General features: G+C 43.7%; 2 protein-coding genes across 2 annotated transcripts; one reads left to right on the top strand and one right to left on the bottom strand.

Moving 5' to 3' along the window:
* The first annotated feature begins 437 nt into the window (after positions 1–437).
* or55e1 (odorant receptor, family 55, subfamily E, member 1) lies at positions 438–1,474 on the top strand. The gene has a single exon (XM_059332115.1). It carries the CDS (start codon positions 476–478, stop codon positions 1,472–1,474), a length of 999 nt encoding a protein of 332 aa, XP_059188098.1. The 5' UTR covers positions 438–475.
* A 7,418-nt stretch (positions 1,475–8,892) lies between these two features.
* Positions 8,893–10,939, bottom strand: sb:cb81 (mRNA decay activator protein ZFP36L1). Its single transcript, XM_059331911.1, has 2 exons — positions 10,558–10,939; positions 8,893–10,089 (listed from the first exon to the last, which is right to left on the bottom strand). Exons 1-2 carry the CDS (start codon positions 10,609–10,611, stop codon positions 8,893–8,895), a joined length of 1,251 nt encoding a protein of 416 aa, XP_059187894.1. The 5' UTR covers positions 10,612–10,939.
* Positions 10,940–12,413: the final 1,474 nt, after the last annotated feature.

The raw sequence follows: 12,413 nt of genomic DNA, 5'->3' as shown, positions 1-12,413 counted from the left end.
AAATGTATTATGACCTCTTTGGATCTCACACCCAACACACAGCCCATTACAAAAAACCAAAACTAATAAAAACCTAACTAAAACTAGCAAACTCACTCTTAAAATGAATTAAAACTAACTGAATGTGAAAAAAAAAAAATTCACAACGAAATTTAAACTAAAATTAATGAAAAATCCAAAACTCTTATAAATTTGGTCTCCAGACTCTCACGGGGCTAGTTTTAGAGTTTTGGGTGTTTAAATTCTAAACATACATATTTACATTAAATTGATGTGTTTTATCTTAAATCTTCACCTGTAAAGTAACTAAAGCTGGCAGATAAATGTAGTTGAGTAAGAAGTAAAACTAATGAAAAATCCAAAACCATTATAGCCTTGGTCTCCAGGGCTCACAGGGCTAGTTTGAGAGTTTTGGGTGGAAAGAGGAAGACGTGTAACTGAAGTAAACTTTTTTTGCTCAGGTGAAGCCGGTGCCATGTTGGAGGCGTCGCCGGGCAGGAACTTCTCCCACAGCAGCTTCGTGTTCAGAGGTTTCCCCGAGCTGCAGAAATACCGGCGGCTGCTGGCGCTGCCGTTCTCCGTCTCCTACCTGGTGGTGCTGCTGGGGAACTGCGTGCTGGTGTACGTGATCCGCAGAGTGGAGAGTTTGCACAGCCCCATGTTCCTGCTGGTCTGCATGCTCTGCGTGGTGGATGTCCTTGTGGTTACCGCCATCATCCCCAACATGCTGCTCGGCCTCCTCTTCGACTGGGACCAGATCTCGCTGGCCGGCTGCCTGACTCAGATGTTCTTCACTCACTTCCTCTCCTCGCTGGAGTCGACGCTGCTGCTGGCGATGGCGCTAGACCGATATGTGGCCATCTGCCGGCCGCTGCGCTACGCCGAAATCGTCAACTCCTCCATGTTTGTGAAGCTGCTGCTCTTCACTCTGGTCCGCAGCTGCTCCATCATGGCCACGCTGGTCGGCTTGGCGGGCTCGCTGTGGTTCTGCGGCTCCAACACGATCCGGCACGGTTACTGCGACCACATGGCGCTGGTCAGCCTGGCATGTGACAGCACGGAGAAGAACAGCGCGGCAGGCCTGGCCGTCATCATCTGCTTCGTGGGTGTGGACATCCCGCTCATCTTCTTCTCCTACATGAAGATCTTGAGCGTGGTGCTGCGGGCGGCGGACGGCGAGGACCGCTGGAAGGCGTTCCACACCTGCGGCACTCACCTGATGGTCATGATGTGTTTCTACCTGGTGGGCAGCGTCACGTTCCTCTCTCACAACCTCAACATCTCCATACCGACAGATGCCAACACCTTCATGGGACTCATGTACATCCTTTTCCCCGCCACGGTCAACCCCGTCATCTACGGCATGCGGACTAAAGAGATACGGAACGGCTTCTTCAGGATTTTTAAAGTGCGAGTGAAGAAAGCGATGACAATGAAGGTTTCTCCTGCTGGAAAAGGACAAACGAACTTTTAAACTTCTCCTTCTTTGGTCTTTTACACAAAGAAAAATAAATCATTGACTGAATTTCAGTCGGCTATTTTCATTGAGTGGGTTTACATGCACAGTTTAATTGAGATGCTTAAAAATCGATTTTGCCGTCTTATAGGACTTCTGTCCTTGTCCCAGCTTACATGCAACTGAGAAAATGAAACAACTGACAGGAACGTGTCTTCCTCCTCAACATTAGGTGGCGATCTGCGTTGTTTCAACAGGTTAATACGGCCCCCTTTCTGTTGACCTATTACGTCATAATAAACAAAGGCGGGAAACTGGCATTTTACCTCAAGAACCTCGAGAACAACAAGATGGATGGTGATTGTGAGGGGCAGACAAGAACGCCGGATGCTGTTGGAGGGCTGCAACAGAGTCTGTCTTCGGTTCGACACTTTGTGCCATTGCTACTGACCCTCTACTGCGACCGGCTAATGTGACCGGCTTTCTTGGACGTTTTTGTTCCAGGGTCTTATGCCAGCACGAGTGGTGGGGTGGAGCATGTGTTGTCCTGTCATACATGTCGGCGAAAATCCATTTCCAATCGCAATATCTGGGTGTCTTAATCGGAGTTGGAGAACTCCAACATTAGTCGGACTAACACGTTTACATGCACTTTAGTTGTCTAGTTATAGTCAGATTAAGGCAATAATTAGTTTTTGTGTCATGTTAACGTACTGACTGTTATTACCGGAGCCTGAACATGTGGAGCTCGAACTGAATGTGAAGGGTTCATCCTGTGGGGAGCAGGAAGGAGACCAGGACCATATGGAGATATTTTACTCCTAAAGAACCTCCAACAACTACAAGGCAGGTGAAAGGTTGAGAGGAAAAAATCTAATGAGACTCTTCCTCTATTTATGATTGAAGAAATTAAGAAAAAGTTTTGTCGAATGTGTTGATCTGGATTTTAAGAAGATAAGAAAACTGTTACGGCTCTGATGTCTCGTTTCATTTAACACAGACTTCAACAAGGCAGTTTTTTTTGGACTTTGTACTACTTTTAGTCTCACAGAACCAAAACTGTAAGTTAGTTTGATTCCAAAGTCAGATGTTTGTTACCAGCATGAATTTTCCAGCGTTTTGACCTAAATTTATCTATGAGAAGTGACAACAGCTGTCCCACACTCCCACTATAAATCCTGAAAACGGTTTGGTCATGGTCTGATCTCGCAAAGAAAACTGAGTAGAAATGTAAAAGGTGAGGAAAGTGATTTGTGGAGATGAGAGTGACTAGAGACAGAAACCCTCAGAACCAGCTGCATGTCAGTTTTAAATTCAAGTGCTTGTAAATGTGTTTTTTAAAATGTATTTCTAACTTACTTGAGATCTCAAATGACCCAAATATAATCAAATATCTAAACATCAGTTTAATCAAATCATTTAGACTTTGTGTGACAGAAAAGCGTGAAGAGATATGAGACAGGGCCAAAACTGATTTTTCAAAGACTTTTATTTTGAAATTAAGAAAAGTTCCTGTCGAATGGGTTGATCTGGATTTTAAGAAGATTACAATACTTTCATTTAACATGGACTTCATCAAGACAGTTTTCTTGGACTTTGTGCTACTTTTCGTCTCACAGAACCAAAACTGTAAGTGAGTTTGATTCCAAAGTCAGATGTTTGTGACCAGCATGAATTTTCCAGCGTTTTGACCTGAATTTATTTATGAGAAATGACAACAGCTGTCTCATACACTCGCACAATAACTCCTAAAAACGGTTTGAAAAACAGCATCAAATTCCCATCTGACCAGTGGTGGAAGAAGTATTCAGATCCTTTACTGCAGTAAAAGGACTAATACCACACTGTGATTTTACTCCACTATGGTAAAAGTCCTGCATTCAAAAATTACTGAAGTACAAGTACAAAAGCATCAGCATCAAAATGTACTTACAGTATTAAAAGTAAAAGTTCTCAGAATGGACCCACTCAGATTGTTTTATATATTTTAAATATATTATTGGATTATTTGTATTGATGCATTTACTGTATGTAGGCAGGGTTTTTACTGTTGGCCTGGTAGGGCTCATTTTAACTATTTAATATACTTTTATGTGGTTTAATTTATAAACATGCATATTCACTTTAAATTGATGTTTATGTTATATCTTCACCTGCAAAGTAACTAAAGCTGTCAGATAAATGTAGTGGAGTAAGAAGTATAAAGTAACAAATGTGGAAATACTCAAGTAAAGTACAAGTACCACAAAATTGTACTTAAGTACAGTACCTGAGTAAATGTACTGAGTTACATTTCACCACTGCATTTAACCCAATAAAATCCCACATCTGCTGACGAGTTTAAACTGTGAATGACTTGTCTACGTTAAAGTGGTGAAACGATGAGGGTCCAAACAGGAGTGGCGTTGTTCATTTCCCGATATTGTGTTTGAAGTTTGACTTATGTTTGGTGATGCTGCTCGTGTCAGACCTCTAAGCGTTTATCAACTTTTAACAGCGTTTATTATCCCAGAAATAGGGATGAGGAGGAGCCGGCTCCACCTGCTGGCTGGTAATTATCATTTCAACAGGCTGCTATGTTAACGTGTGTTGTTTATGGCGCCCTCTAGTGGCCACACTAATTAAAACTCAACAAATCTGTTTACACAGAGCAGAGGGGAGTGGACAGGAGAGGCTGGAAAATGTTTACGCCATATATTCTACACTTTGAACCATTTCTGACACTTGCTGGAAAATTGTTGTGTATATAGATTCTATTTTATTTCAATTTCTAAAACATAATCTATCAGAGAAATTCAACTTTTTTTTTTAATGATTTATACCATTATTTTTCTGCACAAAGAAATGTTTAAGTTGTTTCTACTTCTCGCTATGATTGTGATGATTCCATAGAGCTGCAGGACTTATAGATTTATATATATTTTATATATGACAGCATAATTTGGTTAAAGTGTTTCCTTTAAAGTCACATCTGCACTGTTAATATTGTGGCTTCACCCTGGAAAGGAAACACACTGATTTCAACTTCAACACACTGTTTTATTTGTGGAGTATTTGATGAAACACACACTCTCTCCCTCACACACGCACACACACACACACACACACCGACACCGACACACACACACACACACACACACACACTTATTCACACAACTCCTCTCCTATCCGTCCCCTCCTGAGCTTCCCGTTAATCAATAATTCTTTTTCTCTCCGAGCCTCTTTCTCTTTAAGCCCGGCACAAACCCTTCCTGCTGCTGAATTCTTCCAAATCACTTCATTCACCAGTCATCCCCACACACACACATACACACACAGGGAAGCCACCCCTCACCCTCTCTCCCAGGACGATTCGAGTCCATTCCCATTGAGCAGCATTAGCATACAGATGTTCCTCTGAAAAGGGAAAGCAGGGACACACAAAAGGCCTGCATGGCCAGGAGGGGAGGGAGGGGTCGAGGTGCTGCACAGGGATGGCCCTTGGCCTTTTTAAGGTCTTACTCACACACACACACACACACACACACACACACACACACACACACACACACACACACACCACCACCACCGTGGGTATTGAATGGTAAGTAGCCGTGGGGGTTGTGGGAGTCTGCTCCTGCTTCACTCTGCTGTTATTCATTCACCAGAGGGAAATCCTCCTCAGCCTGCCCACAGCTGAATGCCACACACACACACACACACACACACACACACACACACACACACACACACACACACACACACACACACACACACACACACACACAGGGCCTCTCCTCCCTGTGCTCTGGAAGTTCACACACATACATGATAATGTTTAGAAAAACTTTTCTGTTCTCATATTCAACATGTTTTTCTCATATATATTACTTTTGATTGAAACACAAAGAACTAGACGTTCATATAAGAGATTGCCATGATTGTGTTTCTAAGCTGAGCTCACACTTTTAACAGGAACATTAAATATTAATGACGTGGATTTGGTTGTTTTATTTAGTATTTTTACTTCATTATATTCCTCCACTGGCAGAATAACTTCAAGTCAAAGTAAAGAAACTAGTCAACTCCAATACAATTACAGAAATAATACAGCAAATGTTAATGGAGATAAGTGAGTAAAACACAAATCTTCTAGCATATAAAGCTAAAAGATTATCCTACAATGAATATAAAACTGTCTGTAAATACAATAAGGACGACCATCTTATTAAATGTTTGCAGAGGGGCTGGTTTGACACAGTAAAATAACCACTCCACTAGGTTGCCGTGCTCATACACTGTGCTGATGGAAATATCTCTTTCTACATGTATAATATCTTTGTTGAACTGGTGCGTTGAAGTTTGGCTTCTGACTCTGGTTGGTTTTATTGCACTTTCACCTGAAAGATTAAAGAACTGTGATGTTGGAGCTTATCTTAAATCATTTATCTGGGATTTGTCTCATCTACACACAGAAAAAAAGGACATAAAATGAATCAGCTGACTTCAGAATGATGCTCTAAAGTAATTTGGACTCCAATATAGTTGAGTAAAAGTCAGCCAAAGTTTCCCAAAAAACATTAATCGTCATGTAAATGTTACGATCCAACCCTTCTGTGTTCTTCTGGCAGCTGTAGTTACTTTGCAGATTAAAGACCTGATTGTTACAGATTTAACTGCGCAGCAATGTATTAAATCACACACACACACACACACACACACACACACAGAGGGGAGGACGTCAACTTCTGCTCCACTTTGTGTGAATAGATGAAATCAGTCACAAGTATCTCTGTGGCCCATTGTGTGCTGCAGAGTCTTTGTTCGAGCATCTGTTGCCCAAACATTCTCCTCAGTGTCACTCACTCTAAATTGGTCCGTTCAGACGAGTTGCAACAAAACTCACTCCTCTTCCCACACAACACACATAAACACGGCCTCGAAGGGGAGGGCCGGGCCAGGAGAGAAAGAGTTAATCTTTGTTCCTTTTGTGTGTCACTGAGACACAGACGATGATCATAAAGGGCCTGTGAGCTGCGCTGCAGAATTTTAAAGTGATGCTCGTGGGAACACTTGGCCAAAATGAACATTAATGCTTCTGCACAAACATCTCTGAAGCTTTGCAGCACTCTGAAGGAATCTGGCTCACATCATACCCTGGAAACACAATTTCAAGGCCATTTAATGCAGATATAAAAGCAAAGTGAGCACCTCCAAAGACTGAGAAGTGCAGGAGTTTAATTCAGCAGGGAAACCTCTGTTGTCCCTGCTGCTCCTCATGTTATAGATATTCTCCCAGAGGTTTAGGCCTCAGTCCTCTGCTCTCTGCAGAACCTTTAACCCTCTGGAATCTGAGCCATTTTTTTCCTGTTTTTCTTTTGTTGTTAAATGCATGTATTTCTTCAACCCTTAGATGCAGAAGAAAGTAATATCTATACCCTTTTTTTTTTTCAGGACAACCAGTGCTACCAGCATATGGGTTCTGCAGTAATGTCACAAACATGAATAAAAAGTTATACAAACCAGAAGACAAATGAAAAATAAAATGGAAATGTAATTATACAGAAATGTATTCAAACCACACACAAAAACATAATAACTATGGTTGTTAAACACCTTTAGCTGCACTCCTTCTCGATCTGAGTTGATCATTTTACTCCGAGTCATGATCTGATCTTACAAAGAAAACTGAGTAAAATATGTAAGAGGTGAGGAAAGTGTTTTGTGAAGATGAGAGTGACTGTAAAGCTTCAGCAGGACACGACCAGAGACAGAAACCCTCACAAAAAGCTGAATGTAAGTTTTAAATTAAACTGCTTGAAAGTGTGTTTTATTATTTCTAAGCTTCTCAAGATCTCAAATGATCCAAATAGTGTCACATATCTAAATATCAGTTTAATCAAATCTTTTAGATTTGTGTGATGAGATACGAGACAGGCCCCAAAACTGATTTTTTTTTCCAAAGACTTTTATTTTGAAATAAAAGGGGACAAATATATTAAGATAAAGAGCTAGGATATCAACATAACCCATGGAATGTGAACAATAAATGCACTTAAATTATGTAAAAACAACAAAACATCAAACACAACAATATAGGTTTCGCTTTGAAAAACAAAATAAATAAAATACTTTAAGTTAACAAGAGTTACAAAAAAACGTCTCGTCGCCGGGCCGAGCTCACAGGAAGCGGCGAGGAGCATCTGTGGGCTCCCGGGCAGGTCGAGCCGCATCACTACGACAACAAACAATAACAACTCACGTGATTTCACCTGCCGGCAGAGAGTGAGCGAGCGTGCTACAGATCGACCTACAAACACATTGTCATCGAGGCAACTCTGAGATAAATCAGCTATAAACAAAGGTCACCTTCCACCTGTCTGTTTACACCACAGGGGGGGGGGGGGGGGGGGGGGGGGATAAAGGAGTTTACAGTGTGTGTGTTTCACCACTGCTTGCTTTGTATCAGATAACAGCACTTAACAATGAGAAACATCAGTTGTTACTGCAGAGGTGTGAGGCTCGGTGGAGAGGAGAGCCAACTCACTGTGATCACATTAAAACGTCTTCTCAGAGAGTCCTGATTTCTGTTCAATAAGGCAACATACATAAAGAATGCCAAAATGTTTCCTCCTCCTCTCCTCTCCTCTCCTCTCCTCGAGCCTCCTTAAAGCTACTGGATAGCGTACACAGAGCAGGTGGCCATTATGAATGCATAAGTAAAGCATAATTTCTCTGGTTTTATATAAAAAAACCCACAAGCAAACTTATAGAAAAAGCAATAAATAAGTCTAGAGGATGGTAGCTGTGGTGGTTAGAGGCTAGAGGAAGTTAAAGGAACTCTAACAACAGCTTTGGTAACTAGAGTCAGTGGGTGCCTACACTGGTGCTATTTTGTTGCTAAGGCAGTTTACAATCAAGTGTCCACAGCCAGACGACTGACTGACGACCCAGTCAGCGTACAGTTATTAATGTTTCATACAGTTGGAGAGCCTGAATATTAGCGGAGACGTGCTGCAGGCCGCTTTGCATGAGTAAAACAAGAAGAAAAACATCGCTATACTAAAAAACAATGGATAGCACAGCAGTCATACAGCAGGATAAGTCTGAACATGTTGAACCAGGGAGCAGGAAGCTCTCACACAAGTGAAGCACCCTCCAAGTATTCTCTACAAATGGGTATACAACAGTATACAGCAGTAACAATGGCATCAAATCATAACAATCAAACAAAAGAGGAGTCAGCTAAAACTGGACGAACACTGAGCAGCGCTACAGCTGCTTGGATGAGAAATGCAATATGCACAAAGTTAGGTACGTTTACTGGCCGACTCAGGGAGAACGACGACTAATGTCAGAACGCTCGTGACTTTTATCTTCTTAATGTCTCGTCAAACAGAGTTCAACCATTAGAGCATCTCTCTCTGATTAAAGTCGGCCCCACAGTAAAACCGTCTTTACTCGTCTGTGACTGACAGCCGGCTGAAGATGGGCAGGCGCCGGCCCTCGAAGCTCGGGGACTCTGTGCCACTGGAGGAAGAGCTGAGGGAGCAGGAGGAGGTGTAGCCCTCCTCAGAGAGGGAGTCAGCTGAGGAGCAGCGCTGCAGGCCGGAGAGGCCACTCTGGGGGACGGGCAGCTGCTGGGGGAGGTGGTGGTACGGGAAGTTTGGACCTTTGGAGGGGAACGTGGACCGGGCGGAGCTGACGGAGTCTGTCACAGCGTAGAATCGTAGAGACGAGTCCCCGCCGTCCCCTGCCAGGTCGGTGATGCCGGAGAAGGGGTAGGGACAATGCTTCAGCGTCCCGGGCTCAGGGAAAAGAGGGGACAGGAGCTCTGGGCTGCCTGTGGAGGACGGAGGAGGGGACACGGAGGAGGCCCGGGTGAAGAGGGAGGATGGTTGGGACTCCTCCACAGGCTGGAAGGTCTGTGGAGAGGAGGAGAAGCCTGCGAAGCTCAGACTGTGGCGCAGCAGAGGAGGCCTCATCTTGGGTTTCTGCGGGGGGGCGCCACCGTTGGCGGCGAGGAGCTCCTCAGCGTTGTGTATGAAGTGGCAGCGGGCGCCGTATGGGCAGAAGCCGATGGTGTGAAAGGTACGGCACGGCTCCGTCTTGTACTTGGGGTGCCGGCTGAGGCCGCGCAGCTCGTCCATGCCGTGGGCGAACTGGCACTTGGCGCCGTACTTGCAGGTGCCGCTCTCCTCGAAGGTGCGGCAGAGTTCAGTCTTGTACCGGGTGGAGATGTGCGGCGAGGGGGCCGGGGGTCTGGGGGAGCAAGGGGAGGTGATGGAGGACAGAGAGGTGGCACTCAGGCAGAAGCCAGGCGGCGGAAGCAGCACTTTGGGGGACAGGCTGGACGTTTTGTCCTCTCGGCCGTCCAAGCCCAGGTTGCCCTCGATCATGCTGATGGAGCGGTCCACTCTGAAGGGAATGTGGCTGAGCGAGGAGCGGGGCAGCTGGCTGTCCCGGCTCCACTGCTGGGTGGAGGCGGCGCTCAGCCCCCAGCCGGTCGGCTCCGTCCCCTCGGAGCTGCTGTTGAACTTGGAGTTGGGGAGGGTGACGGGGCACAGAGAGTGGCGGCGCTGGAAGCCCAGGACTCTCTGACTCTGTTGCTGTTGCGGCTGCGAGCCATCTGTCGCCTCCAGGCCACGGAAATTCTGTCACACAAAAGGAGGGAGGAGAAGAATAGACGTGAGCTTTCTGCATTCCTGGAGCAGTGGAGCGAGAGCTGCAGCTGCAGCAACATTTACTCAAGTTACTACGTTCAATCTGCAGTATGGACTCCTTCTCCATTTTCACTCATAGATACAGATATATATAACATTTTTTAATAAAATACACTAAATTAAACACTTATGAAAGCCAAGCTAAACAGATTTACACTTTTTGTGACATATATAATACTTTTGGATAAAAAAAAAAACTTGTTCTAACAAAACTAAAAACTGCAGTTTCCACCAAACACTGACATTAAATTGTGCAGCATTAATGAGGCCACTCACACATTATAAACATTAAATACACACATACATAGACATTAAATACAGACACATGCAGAGATAGTGTGAATGCAGTAATAAAAGAGTCATTATGCTGCTAGATAAAGTGTTCAGATTGTCTCTTACCTTGAAGAACTCTTCATCCAGTTCCAGGAAAGGTGTCAGAAAGTCAGAGGGCATGGTTCAGTCCTCCGTGCTGCTGAGTGAAGAGCTGGACGTCTGATCCTGCAGCGAGGACACAAAGTTTCCAGAGTGAGGAGGACAGATGGCGTGGTGTGCGCACAGCTTCAGTCTGGCCCTCTGAATGTAGTTCAGGTGGTCTGGGGAGAGAGACTGCAGTTCCCCGTAGCTGAAGGACGTTTCTCAGGGAGGGAGAAGCAGTCAGGTCCGTTAGGAGCAGCAACGTGACCCTCAGAGGAAAGTTCCTCGACCATCTGTTGGAATCTGCTTAAATAGTTGGGAAACCCCCCGCCCCCTGCCTGTGTTCCTCAGGGGGCAGGGCAGGGTGTGTGTGTGTGTGCTAATGTGTGTCAATGTGTGTGTGTTGGGGGGATGGGGGCCTGCATTGTGCTGGGGCGCTGGGGGGCAGGGTGGGCACAGGGAATGGAGGGGGTGTGGGGGTGGGGGGTGGGGGGGGCTCAATGAAGCTACTTTTCTACCCATTCATTAACAATCCTTAAAGATGCATTCTTCTTCTTCTTTCTCACTTTGTTTGGATCGATGCAAATACCAACACATGCACCGTCATTAGTGCACACACAGCATGCAGGTTCAAGTGTTTAAAAATATATCTGACAAAGAGATCATTTCTCATTCCACACTGAGCTTCATGCAGCTGCTGGTTAGAGAAGAATCCTGCAAACTGACTCAGACTTTAACACATCATTTACCATCAGAAGCTGAACTTCATTATATGACTGTTTCTGATATTAAAAAGGCCCGAAATATCATTTCAATTAGATAATTTCTGTTTTCTCCACTTAAACTGAATAAAAAGTTGTCATGAGGATTCACTATTTCCAACTGTTCATGAAATCACAACTCATCAATATTTAAGAACGAGAAAAAGTATTTTAACTGCAGTATACGTCAAGTCAAGTCAAGTCAAGTCAAGTCAAGTCAAGTCAAAGTTTATGTACAGAGCACATTTAAAAACAACCTCAGTTGACCAAAGTGCTGTATAGTTATTAAAATAAATTAAATTAATAATTAAAATACAATCAAAATCATACTCAAATATAGTAATAAACAAAAACAATGACATAGTAATACAAACTCAATCTAAAAACAGAGTAAGAGTAAGTTAAAAGGAAATAAAAGAATAAAAGTAAAAAAGCCAAATATTCTTGCCTAGCTGGGACTGAACGGATATGTAAGTACACAACTCAAGTACTGTACTTAAAGTAAACATTTTATACTTCTACTCCATTATAGCACAGAGGAAAATATAATACCGTTTACTAAAGTATATTTGTTTTCCCGTTACTTTGCATGTTCAGATAAAAAATACAAAATATAGGGGCGTCCCGGTGGCTCACGCTGGTGGATCGCGTGTTGAGGCAGACCCGGGTTCGAGTCCGGCCTGGTGTCCCTTTGCCGCGTGTCCTCCCCTCTGTCTCCCCCTTTCTGTCTATCACTTTCTATAAAGCAAAAATGCCAAAAAAATAATCTTGAAAAAAAAAAAATACAAAATATATTCAGCACAAACAAACCTGGCGGTCATACCTTTTAGATACTGATACAATTCTGTTTATTCACAAGAAATCCACATGTTGAAACATTAAAATATCAATAATTTCAGTCCTGTATAGTGGAGCTTCTATTTTTCTACTTTAAGTGTTTGCATTTTGATGGAGTATAAAGTTGAAGGCAGGACTTTTATCTGTGTATTTGTACGAGTGGTCGCAAGTCATCAGCTGCTTATGTTTTGATGTCTGACGAGCTGATAACGAGACAAAACCATCAGCTAACTTTCTCCTGAG

This window comes from Centropristis striata, chromosome 4, assembly GCF_030273125.1.
Source record: "Centropristis striata isolate RG_2023a ecotype Rhode Island chromosome 4, C.striata_1.0, whole genome shotgun sequence".
In the NCBI taxonomy this organism is placed as follows: Eukaryota; Metazoa; Chordata; class Actinopteri; order Perciformes; family Serranidae; genus Centropristis; species Centropristis striata.
The sequence above is the reverse complement of the archived record's forward strand: the minus strand, read 5'-3'. Positions and strand labels throughout refer to the sequence as shown.